This window comes from Rhinolophus ferrumequinum, chromosome 12 (assembly GCF_004115265.2).
Source record: "Rhinolophus ferrumequinum isolate MPI-CBG mRhiFer1 chromosome 12, mRhiFer1_v1.p, whole genome shotgun sequence".
Lineage (NCBI taxonomy): Eukaryota > Metazoa > Chordata > Mammalia > Chiroptera > Rhinolophidae > Rhinolophus > Rhinolophus ferrumequinum.
Window position 1 is genome coordinate 3,299,571 of NC_046295.1, and position 20,365 is coordinate 3,319,935.

Sequence of the window (20,365 nt, forward strand, 5' to 3'; positions counted from 1 at the left end):
CAGAGGACATGGTCCACCTCTGAGCTAAGAACGATGGGTAATTATCTTGGATTTTCAAGGGTCACAGCAAAACTGCTATCAATGGGCTAACGACTTGTGTGAGATCATACATTAGTCAAGGATTAGTCAAGGATTAGGGGATTCTCGGGTTTTGTTTCGTCAACCCAAAGTCACACTCAATGAGGCCTCCCTGTGGCGAGATCAGGGTCTGTGACTTTATTGTGTATGAATTAGTACTTTCCTTAGAAACACATGTTTAGATGCCCTTGGCCACCAAGGTGTCCCTCACTATGAATACAGAAAAAGACAGGAATTCTGGGTGCACCCCCCGCCCCCCCTTCAAGAGGGAAGAAGCGTGGACGACAGCTCACACGCCCTGCAGTCTGTCCTCAGGCACACTCGAGATGACGAGATGACGGACATGCTTTCCCCTGTGCCTATCCACGAAGACGTTTATTTACCAGTCTTCATTCACGTTCAGTCTTCAGAGAGTCTGCGGGAGACAGGCTTTCAGGGGTAAGCCAAGCCAATTCTTTCCAGCAGGGCCCACTTTCCACACAGATCTTCTGTCTCAGAACACACACAGGAAAAGCAGTATCCAGACATTTTTTTTCCCTTTAACTTAGAAACCACACTGGTCAGGCTTTTTTTTTTCTTTTTTTTTTTTTCAGCCTCAAAGCACTTTGCTCGTTGGGAAAGCTTTTCAGGGGCAGGCTCAGTCTTTCTCCTCTCCCATCCTGCCCTCCACTGCAGGCATAACAGGTGGCACTACGTCCTCTGGATGCAGACAACGCAGTACAGGTCAGCACTCAATACCACATAGCGATGTCTCCAGGCTGCTGGGGGTCTACAAGCAGCCCAGAAGCCAGAGAACTGGAAAGACAGCAAGGAAATCTGGGAACACCCCCTGAAAATAACCTGCTACGAAAACCACACAGACAAGAAACACAAAGGAATCCACGGGCTCCTTGACCCTGTTGTTTGTCTTTCTCCCACATCTCTTCTGGGGCGAGTCTGCTTTGTGGAGGGTTTGTTCCAGAACAGGCTTTGGGGAACCAGTCACACATATCCACCTGTGGCTGGCTCTCCCGATGGGCAGAGGGAGATGGAGACTCAAAATCGACGTGTTGGGACACGTTTGCCTGTGACGGCCTATCTGCTCAGAGATGGCCAGAGACAGGTGCAGGGGCCTTAGTTCACCACATCATAGTAGTAATTGCGCAGTCGCAGTTCCACCGCCACGAACCCAGGCCTGCTCTCCACGCTGAAAAGGCAAGAGATGCATCATTGTTTGTTTGTCACACACTGGTGAAAAGTGTGATCCCAGCCGGGACCCCGCAGGCTAAGTGTGAATGGTGCGCCCCCTGGGGGCTCTGTCCAAATCCTGCGGCTCACAGTGCTTCCCTGCTCCTGGCATAGCGTGACCACAGCCTGTTTGGAATAAAATGTCAGGCCCACCCCACACTGACAACACCCAATCTGCATTCAACAAGACCACCAGGTGACTCAAGTCCACTTTAAAGATGGAGAAGTTCTGCACTCAAAGTCAACGTTTTTTAACCCAGAGACTGTGATCTAGCAAAACATATGTGTCTGAAATACTTAGTTGGCCAATGTGCTGCATCATACCTTTAAAGTTTGATTGATAACCTTGTTAAGAAAAATAAAAACACACACACATACACACACAATTTAAACTTTCCCTCCCCACACCCCAATCGGATAGCGCTGGATTTCTGAAAACATGCTGTTGATATGGGTTCTTAGTAAAACTCAAAATTTGTCATAGGAGAGGCAAAGATGGAGGTGTTGTCTATTGTAAATCTTAACACAGCAAGGCCTTACTTTTCTGTCACTTGTCAGGTGAGGTATTGAGGTAAGTAAACTATGGGGAAAAGTTTGTAACAATTTGCTATCTCTAAACAAGCTTTTACAGACATCTCTGTTTTCTGTAACATGGGCACACTGACAGGATCTGTTGGAAGCAAGTATTTCTTAAAACTGTAAGAATCTATCCTCTCTTGGAAATTACTTTTCTTATTTTTGCAAGATTTTTGGCTCTATTACAAGTGGGTAAAATTGCCCAATAAGTGAAACAGAACTTGAGGTTAAACTGTGAACTGTCCACATTCAACCTTTTTGACGTACAATTGTTATGGTTCACTTGAAGGCACAGAGAACAGCCAGGGAAGGGAGCCTGCGTGAGGCCCAGGGATCACTCACCACTGTAAGGGCAGAGTGGTTTCTACAGAACCTAAATGGGTTGTTTTGTCAAATGGCATCAAAATACAGTAAGTCTTCACTAAACATCATCAAAATGTTCTGCAACATTAAGCGAAACAACGACGTATAATGAAACCAATTTGACCAAAGGCTAACTAATATAAACAAGAGTTAAGTTCTTATGGCATCTCATCAACATTATAACGAAATGACATTGAACATTTTGATGTTATTTGAGTACCTGCTGTAAATGGTTGTACCCACAGTTTTTAAGAACAAGCAAAAACTGCTTGAAAATTTTAGCCTTCTGTGGTCATGGCTGGGTACCCAGGCTTCCCTGTGGGGGGCATGTCTCTGGTCACCATGTTGTGTTCTAGGAGGAGGTCTGATGGCCAGAACCTGGGGTGCGGGGACACATGTAGAGACCTGTGTACACATAACTTCCACCCTGCTCCTAAACTTCTACAGTCAGAGAACACAAACTCATCATCTTTGCAAAATAGAGCATTCTTCTCCAATTGTGGGGATCCGAATGCACAAAGAGCACCTTTGAATCTTGCTGTGAGGGTTTCATTCACACAGCAGCCAAGCACCAAGCAAACTAATGTAGAGAATCAGGAATACAGATTGGGCCGCAGGGAAGACACGTGGTTAGGTTTCCTCTGCGCTACACCATGGGTGAGGCTGCCGACAGAACACAGGATGACCCTGAGCTTGGGCAGAGGTGGGTGACCGAGTGTCCTGTGTATGTGCCAGCTTCCTGTCCACCCCTCTCCGGGCCACTCTGCCCACCCAGGCCTGGGGAGCCTTGTCCGCTCTGCCCACTGTGCCCAGCCGCCTCCTTCTCTCATTTCCTGCATCCGAGCTCCCCATCCTGCAGCTCTCAGGTGGAATTCCCCTACCTAGGGGCCAATATGGACCCCCCAACAGAGGTGGAACCCCCCATAATTGCTCTAGAGCACCAGCCATAATGTCATCCCATGTTTATGTGGGAGTTCATTTGTTTCATGTTTGTCTAGTAATACCCAGCCCAGAAGTATAAACTCTATGAAGAAGTGACAGCTCAGGGACACAGCTAAGTGCTTATTTACAGTGCTCAGCATATGGACGGCAGCCAACAGGGTGTGTCAGTGATAAATCTCAACGTGGATATGTCGGCCTGTCTAAACTTTTATTTATCGTCTGTCTATCCTACCTACCTATCCATCAATCCATCTATCATGTGTTGATTGATCTATCATCTATCTGTCTAACTATTGTTTCTGTCTGTCTGTCTGTCTGTCTGTCTATCTATCTATCTCATCTGCCTAAAAATCTATCACCTTGGCAAAGGTGGCTAACTGTTTACATTGAAGGAAAGCTTGGAGACGACACAGGGATCATTTGTGTTTGCTTCTTTGAATCCACCAGGTTCTGGAAGCTCCATATGCTTCTGTGCCCCAGGCAGCTATTTCATTTCCCTGTGTGAGAAGGAGGGGAACACGGGGGTGTTCACACGTGGGGTAGCACCCTCCCGGGTCCTGTGGCCTCTGGCTCTGAATTGCCATTAAACATTCAACGCGTCTCCTCATGAGAACACACTACCGAGCACACTTATTTTATAGCCTCTGATGTATTGCCTGCGGCCCCTCCCTCAGCTGCAGGCTCGTACGGGGCAGGGGCTTGGCTCCCTGAGACATTTGGGGAGGGCAATCCCTCGGGTGCCAGAGCAGCTCCTGCTGCTTCTGACTTCTCCGTGTTGGCCATGCCCCAGAAAATGTTTTGTTTTCTCCATTCAGCTGTGCATCATGTCACTGCTTATATTTAAACAGAGTCTCTGACTGTTTCTCCCTGCCGTGCCTGCATCATTTCTGGTGATTACTAGAAAAACCTGAACCTTCAGAAATAAAGCTCGTTGGGGAAAGAGTCAAAGTTTGATGAGGAGCCATGATTTCTAATTTTAGGCACGGGCTGCCTTCGCTGTTTCTACTCCACTGACACTTAAACCCTGTTGCTGGTTCCTGGATATCTACATGGAACTCAATGGGAAGCACTGCTGGGGTTGGAAGCGATGAAAAAGACCTTCATTGCCTGTAAGCCTCACTCAGACTATAGCTGAAATCTCTAGGTGGGAAAATACCCCGAGAAACAACATTCTCCTAAAGATGAGTGTTCTACCTAGTGAACTCCAGTGTCCAACTCCAGTGAACACCAAGAACATTTCCCATTCCTGCCCTCTCCTCTTGAACCATCCTGGCAAGAACAGCACAAGGACCTGTGCATGGTCACAAGAACAGAGGCAGGTAAGCAGACTGGGTTCTAGTTCCCGTCACAAGAAGAACGCTTCAGGTGCTAACAGTAGGCTCTCTGGGCCCCCTCAAGCAGAGCGGGGAGTGTCCTGGCTGCATCTCCGTACCCAGCATGGTTTACCCACCCGCACATCCCCTAACACCCACCCCACCCTGAGCCACCTCCCTGCCCACCCTTCCATCCCTCACTGGTCAGCATACACCATGGAATAAACACGTCAGTGTTAACATCAAATGAAAAACACTAACTTTGACCATCTCCCCGAGTCCATTTAGATTCTAGGTTTTCTGGTTGTTTTTTATTTGTTTCAGAATGATTTAAAGTTCATTTTTCTCAGAGGAAGTGAAACCTTTCAAATGGAACTGCAGGCAGGACTTCTAGTAAATGCTCACAGGCTACCCCTGCCCATGGTGTCGCGCATCTTCCGCCTTGGGGGTCTGCTCTGCTCCCAGAGAAGCATCACAGCCTGCCAGGTCTCCAGAGCCCGGCAGGGTGCAGGGTACACAGTGCCAGGAAAGCCTGTGCTATTCCTACGGCTGTACAGATCCTTAGGGACTGTGCTGCAAGGAAAAGCTTAACAGGCAGCACTCATTTAGGGGGTTTGTGGATAGTCTCGGAAGGTGCTGCTGTCCTCCCTCCCCCTGCCTTTCAGAGGCACCTCCTAGTAGGACAGCTGGGACTAGCCTCAGCGCAGGTGCAGGTGACAATACCAAGGTCTGTAACATCATCTCAGGGGTTACTTGTCTTCTGTTTCCTATATGTCCCGACCCCAACCAGAGTTTTAAGCCCAGACCTTCAATTTCAATTTTGAAAATGGCTGGGCCCTACCTGCCAATGATTCTAATTTGGGCACTTGGGGGTGGGGGTGGAGGTGGGGGGATGAAGTCAAGACTTCAAGGAATGGACACCCCCCTCCCTCACTTAAAATCTATTTCTAGCTTCCTCTCTTGCCAATACTCTGATATCCCTTCAGCACAAACAACTCAGGTTAGAGACACGGCTCAGGGCCCAGACAGGCACCTTTGGTACCAAGAGGCCGAGGCAGGCCCTTTCCCAGATCCAGGATCAGCACCCGCAGACAGGAATACCTGCCCTCTCCCTTTGGGGCTGACACCCTGGTGCTTCCAGATGATAATGAGATTCTTTACTTGCACTCCCCATTGTGGTGGTAAATGGCGTTCCCTGGGTGTTGCTGAATCACAGATGACATCTGAGAGCACTTGAAATATCCCTCATCCTAAGATTCTCCTACATCATAAGCTGTTGTATCTGACACCAACCTGATCCCCCAAATATTAAATCTCCTGCTGGTAAACGAGCTCCTCCCAATCACAGAGCCGCGTCATGGCCGAGCTACAAGGGCTCTGCGTGCACACTGCAAAGCTAGAGGCACAGAGACCATGGCCAGGGCTTCCCCGGCAGCACTCACAGGTTGCCAAACCTGGGCAACAAAGGCCGCCACGTCCCTGATTCCCAGGTGCGATGTTTCCCTGATCCCAGGTGCGATGCTTCCGATTCCCAGGTGTGATGGGTTTCCCTGGCCTGCTGACCTGCCCTGAACATCACCTGCCATAATGTCCTATTTGCTCAGGCAGGACACATGACGGCACTCACGGCAGACTCAGGGCCACTCTTCCCAGGTCTGAGTCATTCCCCATGCAGTGCTACTTTAGCCAATCCACCTGTGAGCAAGCCAACATCTGTGGTCATGCCTCACTCTGAAAGATGATCAGAAATTGGGAAAGTGGGACGTTTCCCTCTCAGTGCCTCTGCCATTCCCTCTCACCCAAAATGGCCCATAGGGCCAGGCCGGACTCTTAGGAACATCTTTGTGGTTTGACCACCGCACTCCCTGGCCACATTACCTACATTTTAACTTTGACATCCTGGGTTAGGATAATTGTCTAAATGTATTCTTTAGACTGAGGAATAGAAGTACATGGTCCAGAAAGCAAGATATCTCCCCTACTGTTCGTTTAGAAGGGAGCCCAGCCCTGCCTTATGAAAAGACAGAATTCATGCTTCTTTTAGTGCCCAACCATTCCATACGCCTCTGGAGCATTGGGATAAATTGCAGGGGTGTGAGGGGTACTCACTCATATGTCCAGCACAGGTTCATCAGCTCATACATCTCTCTTGGACATCCTGGAGGGCACCCCATCCTTTCTCCTTTCTCCAGCATAGCGGAAACTTCACTTCCTTTCATCCCCTAAAACATGCAAAATATACCTGAACTTTTTAAACATAGCACTCAGCAAAACAAAACAACAAATAAATCTTATCCCCTCCAAAAGAAACGAAAGACACCAAACATGTGGTGGATTTCAATGATAAAAGGTACAAAAACAGGAGCACCTAACCTGTGACCTAGAAGTTAGATGGGGTTACCCTTGCGGGGGGAGGCTTATGTATACAGGGGAGAAGGGGGATTCTGGGGTTCTTTTCTGTTTCTTCATCTGGGGGCTGGTTTCATGGGTACGTCTCATTTGTGAAGATTCATCAAGTTACATATCCTAGCATTTGTGCACTTTTTGGTATGTACATTTGGATTTTAAAATATCTAAAAAATATAATGAGCTGCCAATTTGATGCTGGAATTAGCCGCTGTTTTCTATTTCAACTCTAATTAATGTCGATCTGGGTATGTTTCATGCATATTTATATGTGAAATACACAATGAAAAAACACATACTGTTCAGTTAGCATCCAATATTTCTTTTCCAGTTTAGAGTAAACTGAGGTCATATTAACTGCCCACTGTCAAAAGAGAGTGAAAGACTCAGGAAGAGTGCCCAGATTATCGTAGGTAGGTCCTGACAATCCGGTGCTATCTGTTCTGATGGCCACAGCATTAGGAAACAAAACAGTAGTGGCTTACCCTGTATGGCTTCTGCCCATAGGAAAATGCTTCCCACATCAACACTCCGAAGCTCCAGACATCACTCTTGCTGGAGAACTTGTAGTAGTTGATGCACTCTGGAGCGTACCATTTCACAGGCCACTTCCCGTGGGTCTGGGCCTGAAAGCAATGCAAATGGAGAACTTCCATTAAGAATAACATTGTGGACACCCACATTCACAGCAGCACAACAGCCAAGAAGTGGAAGCAACCCAAGTGTCCACTGACAGATGAATGGAGAAACATAAGGAGGCTACCCACACAATGGAATGCCATTCAGCCTTGGAAAGGAAGGGGGGTCTGACACACTACAGCATGGATGAACCATGTGGTTACCTTTCATTATGCTGAGTGAAATAAGCCCGTCAAGTCACTACAGGGCCAATACTGTATGATTCTACTCATTTGAGGCCCCTAGAGGAGTCCAATTCATGGAGAAAGAAAGCAGGATGATGGTTGCCGGGTGGAGAGAGAGGGATGGGGGTAGTATTGAATGGGTACAGAGTTTCAGTTTGGGAAGATGAAAGGAAGTCTGGAGATCGGCTGTGAACAAAGTGAATGCACTTTACTGGACTATAATCTTGGAAACGGTTAAGATGGTAACATTGATGTTATGTGCATTTTACCACAATTAAAAAGAGAATACAATCATGGCTCACGATACACTAGGTTTGTGTGCATGTATATGTATTTGGTCTGAATCTTAAAAACATGATTAAATCCTGATATCTTAAGATTTAAATACCTCTTTTTAAGATTCAGACTGAATTTCTTGTATCTTTTAGTCTTTTTCTCTCACCTCTTCCTTTGGCCACTCACAGCTTCATGGAGAGCTTGTCGTCACAACGCAAGAGTCAAGCTTGAATATTACTTCATGGTTAGGCTCCAAGAAATATTGGGCTGTTCATAAGTATGTGTAACTATTACTGTGTACAGTTTTAAGCCAAATTAATTTAGGTTTCCCAGTGCATATTAAAGTTATGTTTACACTATGCTGAGTTCCAAGTATGCAATAAATAAACCATGATGTCTAAAAACCCAACGTATGTACCTCAATTAACAAGGTATTTTATTCCTAAAAAATTCTAAACATAATCTGAGCCTTCAGCGAGCTGTAATCGTTTGGCTGGTGGCGGGTCCTGCCTCGATGTTGATGGCTGCTGACTGCTCAGGGTCGTGCTCGCCGGAGGCGGGCGTGGCTGAGGCGGTTTCTTTAGAGAAGACAACAGTGAGGTCTGCCACGTGGACCGACCCCCCTTCATGGACAATTTCTCTGTAGAATCAGATGCTGTTTCGTAGCATTTCACCCACAGCAGAACTTTCAGAATTGCAGTCAGTGCTCTCAAACCCTGCTGCTGCTTATCAACTAAGTTTATGTGATATTCTAAATCCTTTGTGGTCATTTCAACAATCTTCACAGCATCTTCACCAGGAGTAGATTGCATCTCAAGACACCACTTTCTTTGCTCATCCATGGGAGGAGCAACTCCTCATCTTTTAAAGTTGTATCAGGAGACTGCAGCACTTCAGTCTCATCTTCAGGCCCCACTTCTAGTTCTCTTGCTGTTTCCACCACACGTGCAGTGACTTCCTCCACTGAAGTTGGGAACCCCTCACAGTGATCGATGAAGGGTGGAATCCACTTCTTCTAAACTCCTAATGATGATATTTTGACGTATTCCCATGAATCATGAATGTTCCCAATGACATCTAGGATGGTGAATTCTTTCCAGAAGGTTTTCAATGTACTTTGTCCAGATCCATCAGAGGAATTACAATCTATGACAGCTATAGAGGCCATTGTAAGGTTAATAATTGGCCTAATTTCAATATTACTGTGTCTCAGGGAATAGGGAGGCCCAAGGGACAGAAATGGAAGAACAGCTGGACGGTGGGGCGGTTACAACACACACATTTATTGATTAAGTTTGTTGTCTTATATGGATGCAGTTGGTGGTGCCCCAAAACAATTAGAATAGTAACAACAAAAATCACTGATGACAGATAACCATAACAAAAAAATTAATGAAAATATTTGAAATATTGCAAGAATTACCAAAATGTGACATAGAGGCACAAAGCGAGCAAATGCTGTTTGAAAAATGGTGCCGAGAGACTTGTTCCACGCAGGATTGCCACACACCTTCAATTTGTAAAAAATATAGTATCTGTAAAGTGCAATGAAGTGAGGTCTGCCTGTATTTGCCCTGTGTGTAGGGTACTTGTAAGGAGATGTTGGATCAAAGGGCATTTTCCAGCCTTGGTACTGCACAATTTCAGCTGCTGTGCAGTTCTCTGCATGTCAAACTCATTTGCTTCCATCGCTATCATTTCTCTGTTAACTTTTTATTTTTTCCATTTCATTTGCTCTATTTTCTAAGAAAAGTCCTCTGTGTCACCATCTTTTCCAGAGTGTTTAGTCTCTTTTTCGCAGGTCCTAACATGGCTTTTTGTACAAATTAACACAGTTTTTTGTACAATATGATGATTTGATGCACATATTGTGAAATATTTACAATAATATTAGTTAACACATCCTTCACTTGCTATAATGACCATTTTTGTTGTTGCTATGTTGAGCACATTTAACATGTTCTCTCTTAGCAACTACCAAGTCTATAACACAGTATTGTTAACTACATTCACCATGCTGTACATTAGCTCTCAAAACTTACTCATCTTCTTAGTGGCAGTTTAACCTTTGACCACCTTCACCCATTTACCCCACCAATCTACTCTCTGTTTCAATGTATTCAGATTTTTTGGACGTTACTTATATATATTCCACATATAAATGAGATCATGGAGTATCTATCTTTTTCTGTCTGACTTATTTCACTTAGCATAGTGCTCTCAAGTTTTACCTATGTTGTTGCAAATGGCAACAGTTGCTTCTTTTTTAATAGTTGAATAGTGTGTGTGTGTGTGTGTGTGTGTGTGTGTGTGTGTGTGTGTGTATACATTCTCTTTATTTATTTATCCACTGATAGACATTCAGGTTGTTTCCATACCTTGGCCGTTGTAAATAATGTTGCTATGAACATGGTGTGTACTGACATCTCCATCAGATAGTGATTTTATTTCCTTCAGATCAATATGCACAAGAGGGATTGCTAGATCATATGGTATAATAATTCTATTCTTAATTTTTTGAGGAACCTCCATACTACTTTCCATAGTGACTACACCAATTTCCATTCCCACTAACAATGCACAAGAGTTCCCTTTTCTCCACATCATTGCCAATACTTGTTATTTCTTGTCTTTTTGCTAATAGCCATTCTAACAGGTGTGAGGTGATATCTACTTGTGGTTCTGATTTGCATTTCCCTAATGATTAGTGATGCCAAGTACCTTACCTTTTCATGTCCCTGTTGGCCATCTGCATGTCTTCTTTGGAGAAAAGTGTATTCAGGTCCTTGGCTTGTTTTAAAATCTGACTGTTTTTTTCTGTTATTGAGTTTTATGAGTCCCAACGTGTAGGCTGCCTTTTCATTCTGCTGATTGTTTCTTTTGATGTACAGAAAACTTTTAATTTGATATAATTTCACTTGTTGATTTCTGCTTTTGTTTCTGTGCTTTTATGTCATAGCCAAAAACAAAAAACAAACCAAAACAAAAAAACAAACTGTTGCCATACTGAATGTTAAGGAACCTCTTTTTTCCATTTCTTTTTGTTTTTGGAGTTTTATGGTTTCAGTTCTTAATGTTTAAGTCCTTAATCCATTTTGAGTTAATTTTTGTAAGTGGTATACAATAGGGATCCTATTTTATTCTTTTGCATGTGAATATCCAGTTTATCCGACACCATTTATTGAACAGACTATCCTTTCTCTGTTGAGTATTCTTGGCTCTCTTGTCAAATACTAGTTAAATATGTAAGCATGGGTTTATTTTGGGGCTCCCTACTCTGTTCCATTGAATCTCTGTGTTTGTTTTCGTGCCCGTACCATACTGTTTTGATTACTATAGCTTTGTAGTATTATTTGAAACCAGGGAGCATGATAACTCTAGCTTTGTTCTTTTCTCAAGATGGCTTTGGTTATTTAGGATCTTGTGTGGTTCCATACAAATTTTAGGATTATTTATTCTAATTCTGTGAAAAATGCCTTTGGAATTTTGATAGGGATTGCATTGTATCTGTAGGTTGCTTTTTGTAATATGGACATTTACACAATATTGATTTTTTCAATCTACAAGTATGTTTTTTCTTTTCACTTATTTGTGTTGTTTTCAATTTCTTTCTTCAGTGTATTAAAGTTTTCAGAGTACAGGTCTTTTACCTCCTTGGTTAAATTTATTCCTCTGTATTTTACATATTCTTTTTGATGCAACTGTAAATGAGATAGTTTTCCTAATTTTTCTTTCTGATAGCTAATTATTGATTTCCCATTGTTCCAAGGAATATAGTTTGGAAGATACTATTCTGAGTAAATCTCAAGTTGTGATATAATAGAGTATTTTTCTTTTCTAAAATAATAGAATTAAAGTGTAAGAAGAAAATGTTTTACATAGTTATTTTTAAACAGGGAAATTGCTTCTTGAAACCCCACCATAATAAAATACAGAAGACATACATTTGCATTTTAGCTTTTTAGTACCTGGTGCTCTGAATATTGGCTAAGTTGTTCCTACCTTGTAGTAGTTTTCATCAGCACCAAGTGCCTTGGAAAGTCCAAAATCACTGATTTTGGCATAATGTTGAGTAACCAGCAATACATTTCTTGCAGCCAGATCTCTGTGTACAAAATTGCACTCCTCCAAATATTTCATCCCCATAGAAACTTGATGAACCAGTTCTATGATGTTCTTATCCTTGACATGCCTGAAAGTCACAAGTGTGTCATTAGTGATAGTGAATGGTCGTCCATTTCAGAACAACCAACTGTGCTCCTCAGACAGAAGGTAAATCCACTGATTTCTTATACTTCTTAAGCAAGAGTCACTAGTGGTGATAAATATCTGTGTTACCCTATAACTGTTCAAAACTTATCACCATTCTTCTGGTGGTCAACTGGTATAATTTTCATGGCATGCTTTGAACTACGTAAAAAGTAGTATGACGGTGTGATCAGACCTGGTCATGAAGAGCCAGGCTTCAGTTGGAATCCTTCTTCCAATATTAAGTAGGTAAGAAAATCCACCCCGAGTCTCAGTTTCTTACCTGTGAAGTGGTGGTAACAACACCTCCCTTCTATGGAGATTACAGACACAATCTAAATAAAGTACAAACACAATGTAGCAAATGGAAGGAGGTAACCAGTGGCTACTCTTATGAGTTCTTCCATCTCAACAATGGCTTTAGAGAAGCACAGCATGGTAACTCCATCCATGGTTGTAATCAATTAATAGCAACAGATATTTTCAGAAGTAATTACTCATGAAGCTGCAGAGGTCAGCCAGACATGTAAAACATCACTGTTATCCCTTATAAAATATTTAGTAAATATTTATTTTAAAAGAGCAGGTTTTTCATCATGAGGGGAGATTGACTGTCAAGATATTCTAAAGCTGATTCTATCACTAAGCTAATACAGAGTGAGCAAAGGAGGATGAGAACCAGACTGTTGGATTCGAGTTTTTCTTTGTGCAAAGGAGCTAAAAGAACACTTGATCCAAAGGCTACAGCTCTCTTCCCTCCTCTCCTAAGGTCGCTAAGTGTGGACCGACACTAGATGGCATGGACAGAGAGAGGCTTCCCATAGAAATCAGGCCACTACGCACATTGGCAGGTGAGCCCTGTCCCTCACAGTATCAACTTCTGGGGTACCTAACGATACCTGTTCTGCTGTAAATATTTATTGAGTGGACCAAGTTCCGCCATTTCCATCACCAGCATCCAGGATTCGGCTTCGCAAATCCCGATCATGCGCACGATGTAAGGGTTGTCGAGTTGCTGCATGACGTTTGCTTCTGCTAATAGCTCATCTTTAAGAGCCGGGTCATTGGCCTCGTTTTTCAAGATTTTCACAGCCACTGTTTTCACAACTCTACAAAAGACATCATAACACATAAGAAACTTTTCATAGTGGCCCACTTCTAGATAATTATCTCCCGTGAAGCATAATTCCTATGCTATAAATGGTGTTATGCAAATAACTGCAACAGAATGGAAATGCATCTTAAGAAGCCATGTTATAAGTGACTAGTTTTCCAACCATGTTCTCTCATTTTATAGACAAAGAGAGTAACGTGTTATTAGTTAAAAAGAATGGGGGTGGTGCTGCAGAATGCCCCAACCAAGTACAAAGCCTAATAGAATATTTCAATAACTTTCAAATAAACCTTGCAAACTATGACATACATGGATTCCTATAAAATCTTGAGATTTACCATCTCAGATTATGTGTAGCATATGTAAATACAACACTCCTTTAATATATGTTAAATATAAATTTCTGGATGCAGAACTAAAAAGAGCATACACTGTTAAAGCTCACAGTTTACAAAACACTTTTAAGCTGAGTTTTGCTAATTTTAAGCAAGCTTCAACAAATTTACACAGAGCTATTTTTCATTTTCTAATAAAAACATCACAAAGGTCATGTTTGAACACTTGAAATATTCTGATATAGTGAGGCTGAAATAAATGAATGGAAATTAACTATGTATGGTTTGAAAAACTGCGTCTCTCTGTGGTACAATTTCCACAAATGCATGAAGTATACCTCCTTTGTTGAACTCCAACGTGGGAGAAAAAAACCAGAACTATCCAATAATACACGTAACATAAGAGAATAGCAGAGTAAGTCTGACATACATTCAGAAAAGCAGACAACTTCAGTGTAGACTTCAACAAGTGTTTACACACTGGACAGATGGAAACACAGAACACCACCAGCACCCCAGGAGTGCCACTCTCCTCTTCCTGAGGTCAGGGAAGCATTATCCTATGTTATTTTTACACAATTCATTGTTTTACCTTCACAGTTCAGTCTATCATCTGGTTTTGTATATGGTGTGAGGTTGGGGTCAAAATTAACAAGCAAAAACTTCTTGATTCTTCCCAGTGTTTAAGGAAGAAATAATACCCACAGCCCCTTCCAGGAAAGAAAAGAAAAAGGAAACTTCCTAACTCATTTTATGAGGCCAGCATTACCCTGATGCCAAAACCAGACAAATTATAAGAAAATAATTTACTGATATCCCTCATGAACATAGATATAAAAATTCTAAGATAAATGTTAGTAAATTCAGTGAATTATGAAAGATATTATGTATATATAATTCATGAACAAGATGGATTTATTCCAGGAATGCAAGGTGGGTTTAATATTTGAAAATCAATCAGTGTAATTAACCACATGAACATAATAAAGGAGAAAAACCATATGTTTATCCAGGAGAGGCAAAAAAATATTTAATAATATGTAATACACCTTAGTGATGAAAAACAAATCTCTTGGAAAAGTAAGGATAGATGGAAACTATCTTAATCCAATAAAGAGTAGCTACAAATCTAATGGTGAAACACTGCAAGTTTCCCCCTGAAATCAGGAATGAAGAATGAGGCTACTGCCACTTTTATCCTATGATTGAGCCACAGTTCGTGGGTAATACAATAAGACAAGAAAGCAATATACAAAGTACAAAGATTAGACAGAATGAAATAAAACTGTCATAATTCATAGATGACACATTTCTGGGTCAAAGACTGCATAAATACACTATTAGAAATAATAAGTGTGAGATAACAGGTGAATTCAGCAAGGTTGCTGGGTATTAGGTCAATAGGCCAAAACAGTTATATTTCCACATTCAACCAATGCCAGGGATTAGCAAATAAAATTTAAAAAAATCATACCATACATATTGATATCAAGAACACTAAATACCTACACATGAATCCAACAAAAAAAAGTTGTGCAAGACCGCCACACAGAAAACTAATTAACTCTGCTGAGAGACCTGCGAGAAACTAAAGACGACCCAAGTCATCTTTAATGGGGTGGCAGGGATGGGTCATGTTTATGGATTAGAAGACTCGATATTGCAAAGACCTCATTGTGCCCCAAATGACCCCATAGGGCCTCTCTCTCCGCAAACTCTAGTTGAAATTATGTGTCTATAATCATATCTATGTTAATTTACATATACAATTAAACAAGAACTTTAAGGACCACAAACAGCAGGATAATTTAAATTCATTTTATAAAATGATTGTGATATACATACATATATTTTAAAATAAGAATATTATTCAATTTTATATATATGAAGTGTGATCACAAAATGTAGTGAATGTTTAAATTAAAAAAAATTTATTACAGTGAGACACATTGCCATTAATCCCCCTCAAAATACTCCCCCTTGCTTTGAACACACTTATCCCATCATTCTTGCCACTTTCTGAAGCAGTTCTGGAAGTCCTCTTTCATGAGTGTCATTAGTTGCACTGTCATGGCTGCCTCGATGTCCTGGATCATTTTGACTTTGGGGAAAAACCAGAAGTCACACGGTGCCAGATCCTGTGAATAAGGTGGATAAGGACACACCATACCGGTTTTATTTGACAGGAATTGCTGTATACCAGAAGTGATGTGTGACATGGAGCATTTCTGTCGTGATCACAAAATACGGCGAATGCTGCTGTCGAGTGCCAACCAACAGAAAGGCAGGGATCTTCAATATGGGAAGTGGTGTGTCGAACCTTAGTAACAGTGTGTGATAAGTTGCAACGTGTTCGGTGCAGTCAGTCAGTCAGCTGTGAGCTACAGTTGAGAGCAGGTGTGTTTTAAAGTGTGCTGTAAGTCATCCTCCATCATGACAACACTCTGTGTCACATATCGCTTCTGGTATATGGTAATTTCTGTCAAATAAAAAACATTATACATTGTGTCCTCATTCACTGTATCTGGCACTGTGTGACTTTTGGCTCTTCCCCAGTCAAAATGATTCATGGCATTGAGGCAGCCATGACAGCACACACACGAAAGAGGCCTTACAGAACTGCTTCAGAAAGTGGAAAGAACAATGGGATAAGTGTGTTCAATGTGAGGGGGAGTGTTTTGAGAGGGATTAATGGCAATGTGTTTTTTAATGTATTAGGTTGGTGCAAAAATAATTGTGGTTAAAAAGGTTAAAAGTAATTGCAAAAACCGCAATTACTTTTGTACCAACCTAATAATAATTTTTTTTATTTAAACATTCACTGTACTGTTTGATCATGCCTTGTACACTTACACACACACACACACACACACACATATACACACACATAGAAAGGACAGGATTGAAAACAAGTTTTTCTGTGCATACTTTTATCTTTACTCTTGACCCCTGAATCATGTAAATTACCTGCTCAAGAAAAACATCCTTTAAATTTAATATAGCATTGAACAATAAAGCCAACATTATTCAGATCAGTAACATACTAATTCAAACATACATATTCAAAGAGAAAGTTTGTTTCAAAGGAATTTAGAAACCACTAGTTTTACTGAACATTCTATGTGGGTTGCCTTCTCAAGACCAAATAAAGGACAAAGAGAAGTTAGTAGTTTAGCAGTTCTAACTGCTGTATAATATGTACTACTATTTTAAATTATAGGATAAAGCAAATAAATAATTCTACTAATGATATTTGAAATTAGAAATTTTCTGGGTAAGAGAAATGAGACAATATTTTAAAAAAATCAAAGAAAATAAGTGAAAACAACTGTTACTGAATGACTGCATTTTAATTAAATAATACATACGTGTATGTATATACACATACACACTCACATGAGGTCTGACAATTAAGTTTGTGAACTCATTGCAACGATATTGCTAACCTTTTTTTGATATCAGAGGGATTATTTATCGTGAATTTGTACCAACCGGACAAACAGTTAACCAAGTTTACTATTTGGAAGTTCTGAAAAGGCTGAGTGAAAAAGATGACCCGAACTTTTCTCCAACAATTCATGGCTCTTGCATCACAACAATGCACCAGCTCACACAGCGCTGTCTGTGAGGGAGTTTTTAGCCAGTAAACAAATACCTATATTGGAACACCCTCCCTACTCACCTGATCTGGCCCCCAATGATTTCTTTCTTCACCCAAAGATAAAGGAAATATTGAAAGGAAGACATTTTGATGACATTCAAGACATCAAGGGTAATATGACGACAGCTCTGATGGCCATTAAAAAAAGTGCTCCAAAATGGCTTTGAAAGGTGGACTAGGCACTGGTGTCGGTGCGTAGCTTCCCAAGGGGAGTACTTCGAAGGTGACCGTAGTGATATTCAGCAGTGAGGTATGTAGCACTTTTTCTAGGATGTGTTCACGAACTTAATTGTTCAACCTCGTATATTAAGGTTAGTTAACAGTAGTGGCATTTAGGTGGTACAAATATGATGTTTTTATATTCTAATTTTCTGTTTTCTATATTTCTATTTTCTAAGTCTCTGTAAGACACATGTACAAAAATGAACAAAAATTTTACTGTTAATAAAAAAGGAATTAGCTATGGTGGGTTACATTTTATGTTTGGGATACAATGAACATAATACTTGCATATGTAACAGTTTCTAGCATGTAAGCTCACATGAGAACGAGTGTGGTGTGATGGTGCACAGTTTTGACTTACTTTTTCATCTGGTAGTAGCCCTTCTTCACAGTCCCAAAGTTACCAGAGCCCAGTTCCTTGTCCTCCAGGGTCAGCATCTTCCGGTCCAGGTAGACCTCCTTAGGCCTGATCTCCTCAGGGTCTGCATAGGGGCTTTCGTATACTTCCGTGTCCATGGGCAACGCTTCTCTCTGGGTGTCTGCAATCAAATCAAGAAGCATACAACCCTGGGGCTTATGAAAATCCCATCATCTCCCACTCTCACCTCCTGTGGTCACAGCCTGCCTTTCAACACCTTGGTCACTTTGGATAGTTATGGTGCCAGTGAGTACACAAGGTACGGTCTCACCCAGGTCATGGGGGGGCAGCAAAAAGCCCCTCATCCCCATTGTTCTTGACTGTCATTCTTGCATTAATGTTTATCAAGAAAACATCTTTCACTCCAGAGGCAAAAACAGATGGGGCCTGCCTCATGGGCCGTGGTAGCTTTAATTATGTCTGAAAATTCTGATCCTCTTTTCAGTGAGAGATGCAGTCTATGTCACTTCCCCTCAGTGGCTTTTGTAACTGTGTCAACTAATAGAGGGCATCAGAAGTAGTGTTTGTCATGTACTCATGAGAGGTTATCAAAAGCTCGTCTGGTGGAAACCTGGCTCTTGAGGCTTCAGACGCCATGCAGGGCGTCCAACTGCCCTGACACCTTCCATGCTGTGAGACAGCCCAGGCAGAGAGGCCCTGAGACCACGTGGAGATGGGGAGATGCTGGCCAGCCCCCAGAGCCGCGGCCTCACCATGGCCTCACCGTGGCCTCCTCCCCTGCTGGCCCAGCTCCAGCCCCACTCTTACTGAGAGAGGCCCCGAGCCACCAACTAGGTGAGCCCTGCCCAAATTCCTGACCTGCACTGGGTAATTAAATGAGAGATAATTAAACGACTAGTGTCCTTATAAGCTACTAAATTTTGGGGTGTTTTTGTAGCAATAGACAGACCAAATTCACCAATAAAAAATGACCTGGGGTCACCTACAGAACCCAAGAAGGTCAGCCAGAGGCCCCATTTCTGGTAACATGTCTAGTAGAGGACTACTGAGGTCATCCTTTCATGGGCTCACCAATCACCACAGTTCCCTAAACATGTTCGTAATTGCGATAGCTCAGACATCCCTTCAGGTTCTACCAGCCACAGTGCGGCACCTGCCGCTGAAATACATTACTGGACACAAACATCTTTCTCGTGAACTTTGAGTAGTATCAGTACAACAAGAAATGAGAAGTTCAAAAGGAGCAGCATTGAGAAACATTTTTGATGTGGCCCACTCATCGTGAGGGAGGCTGTACAGACCGTCCCATCCAGCTACGACTGACCGGTGACTAAAAGGATGTCTCTCACCTCTTTCCGAGGCCCAGGGCCCTCGGTCTGACTCATAAGGATTGAACGTCACAGTACTCTCTGGCCGGTTCCCTTGAGATGAGGGAGGCTGAAGCACAGAAAGAAACATGTCACTTTTCTTCATTGATACACTGCTAAGTTGATTTGCGTAATTATTTTTATTTTCAAATAATCACAATTTAACTTATGCAGAGAAGACAAAGGGAAGAATAAGGACGAGAGACAGGAAACAAAAGCATCATGGCTTTTTATCTCATTCTTGGGCAACTGCTTGGATCCTGTGAGGGCAAAATACAGCTCATGTTCCCACAATTCAAGGGGCCTGTGAGGGTCTCAGGCTGTTGGGAGAGAATTCACAGGAATTCCCTCCCTACTTAGAAGCCTTTCAAATCCTACTTGCACCTCCCAAAAGATGCTGCAGATTTTCATTATTCCCTTGGATCCATTAACTCCTTCCCTTCAATTTTATATCATACGTAAGTTATTTAAAAACAAACATTAAGTATCCACCATCTGCTTCCACCCACTCCCCAACTCCAAAGTGTCTCTGCAGTCCTAGTTTCTGCCTCTATCTTCAGCTTCTGTGGAGATCTAGCAACATTTGGGTGGATGCCAGGAGGCAGCACTGGCCAGTTAGTGATCACCACCACCACCACCACCATTATCATCACCACCACGGTCCTGGGAGGAAGGAGCCTCCTATGCTAACCGGATGGAAGGTAACGCTTCCCTGAACCCGGAGCATGTAACAGACGCTTATCAAAGCAAAGTTTGCTGGCCATTATTAATGGCTACCTTCCTTATTATTTATTTGATTTATATCAATTTGCATCATGAAATAATGGGGAGAAAATCTACTCCTTATATTCCTATAACATTTCCCCTTTGAAAGTCTCTATCTTGTCTTCCTGACCCACCCTCATGTAAAACAAGGGTATTGCTACTAAATTTGGTTCATTGGGAAAGCCACAATTCAATCCATTTTTGGGGCGTCAGTTTTGTAGAAAATTTAT

The 20,365-nt window shown here is 42.1% G+C and overlaps 1 protein-coding gene across 2 annotated transcripts in view; it reads right to left on the minus strand.

Annotated features, from left to right (window-relative positions):
* Positions 1 to 725: 725 nt before the first annotated feature.
* Positions 726 to 20,365, minus strand: part of SYK (spleen associated tyrosine kinase) — an 85,688-nt gene continuing 66,048 nt past the window's right edge. For both annotated transcript variants that reach the window (XM_033123042.1, XM_033123041.1), the window contains exons 8-14: positions 19,353 to 19,440; positions 17,986 to 18,163; positions 13,192 to 13,401; positions 12,047 to 12,236; positions 7,391 to 7,531; positions 6,609 to 6,721; positions 726 to 1,264 (exon numbers count right to left, since the gene is read on the minus strand). In XM_033123042.1, coding sequence (XP_032978933.1) covers positions 1,192 to 1,264; positions 6,609 to 6,721; positions 7,391 to 7,531; positions 12,047 to 12,236; positions 13,192 to 13,401; positions 17,986 to 18,163; positions 19,353 to 19,440 — 993 coding nt within the window. In that variant the 3' untranslated portion in view covers positions 726 to 1,191. The remainder of the gene's footprint in view (positions 1,265 to 6,608; positions 6,722 to 7,390; positions 7,532 to 12,046; positions 12,237 to 13,191; positions 13,402 to 17,985; positions 18,164 to 19,352; positions 19,441 to 20,365) is intronic.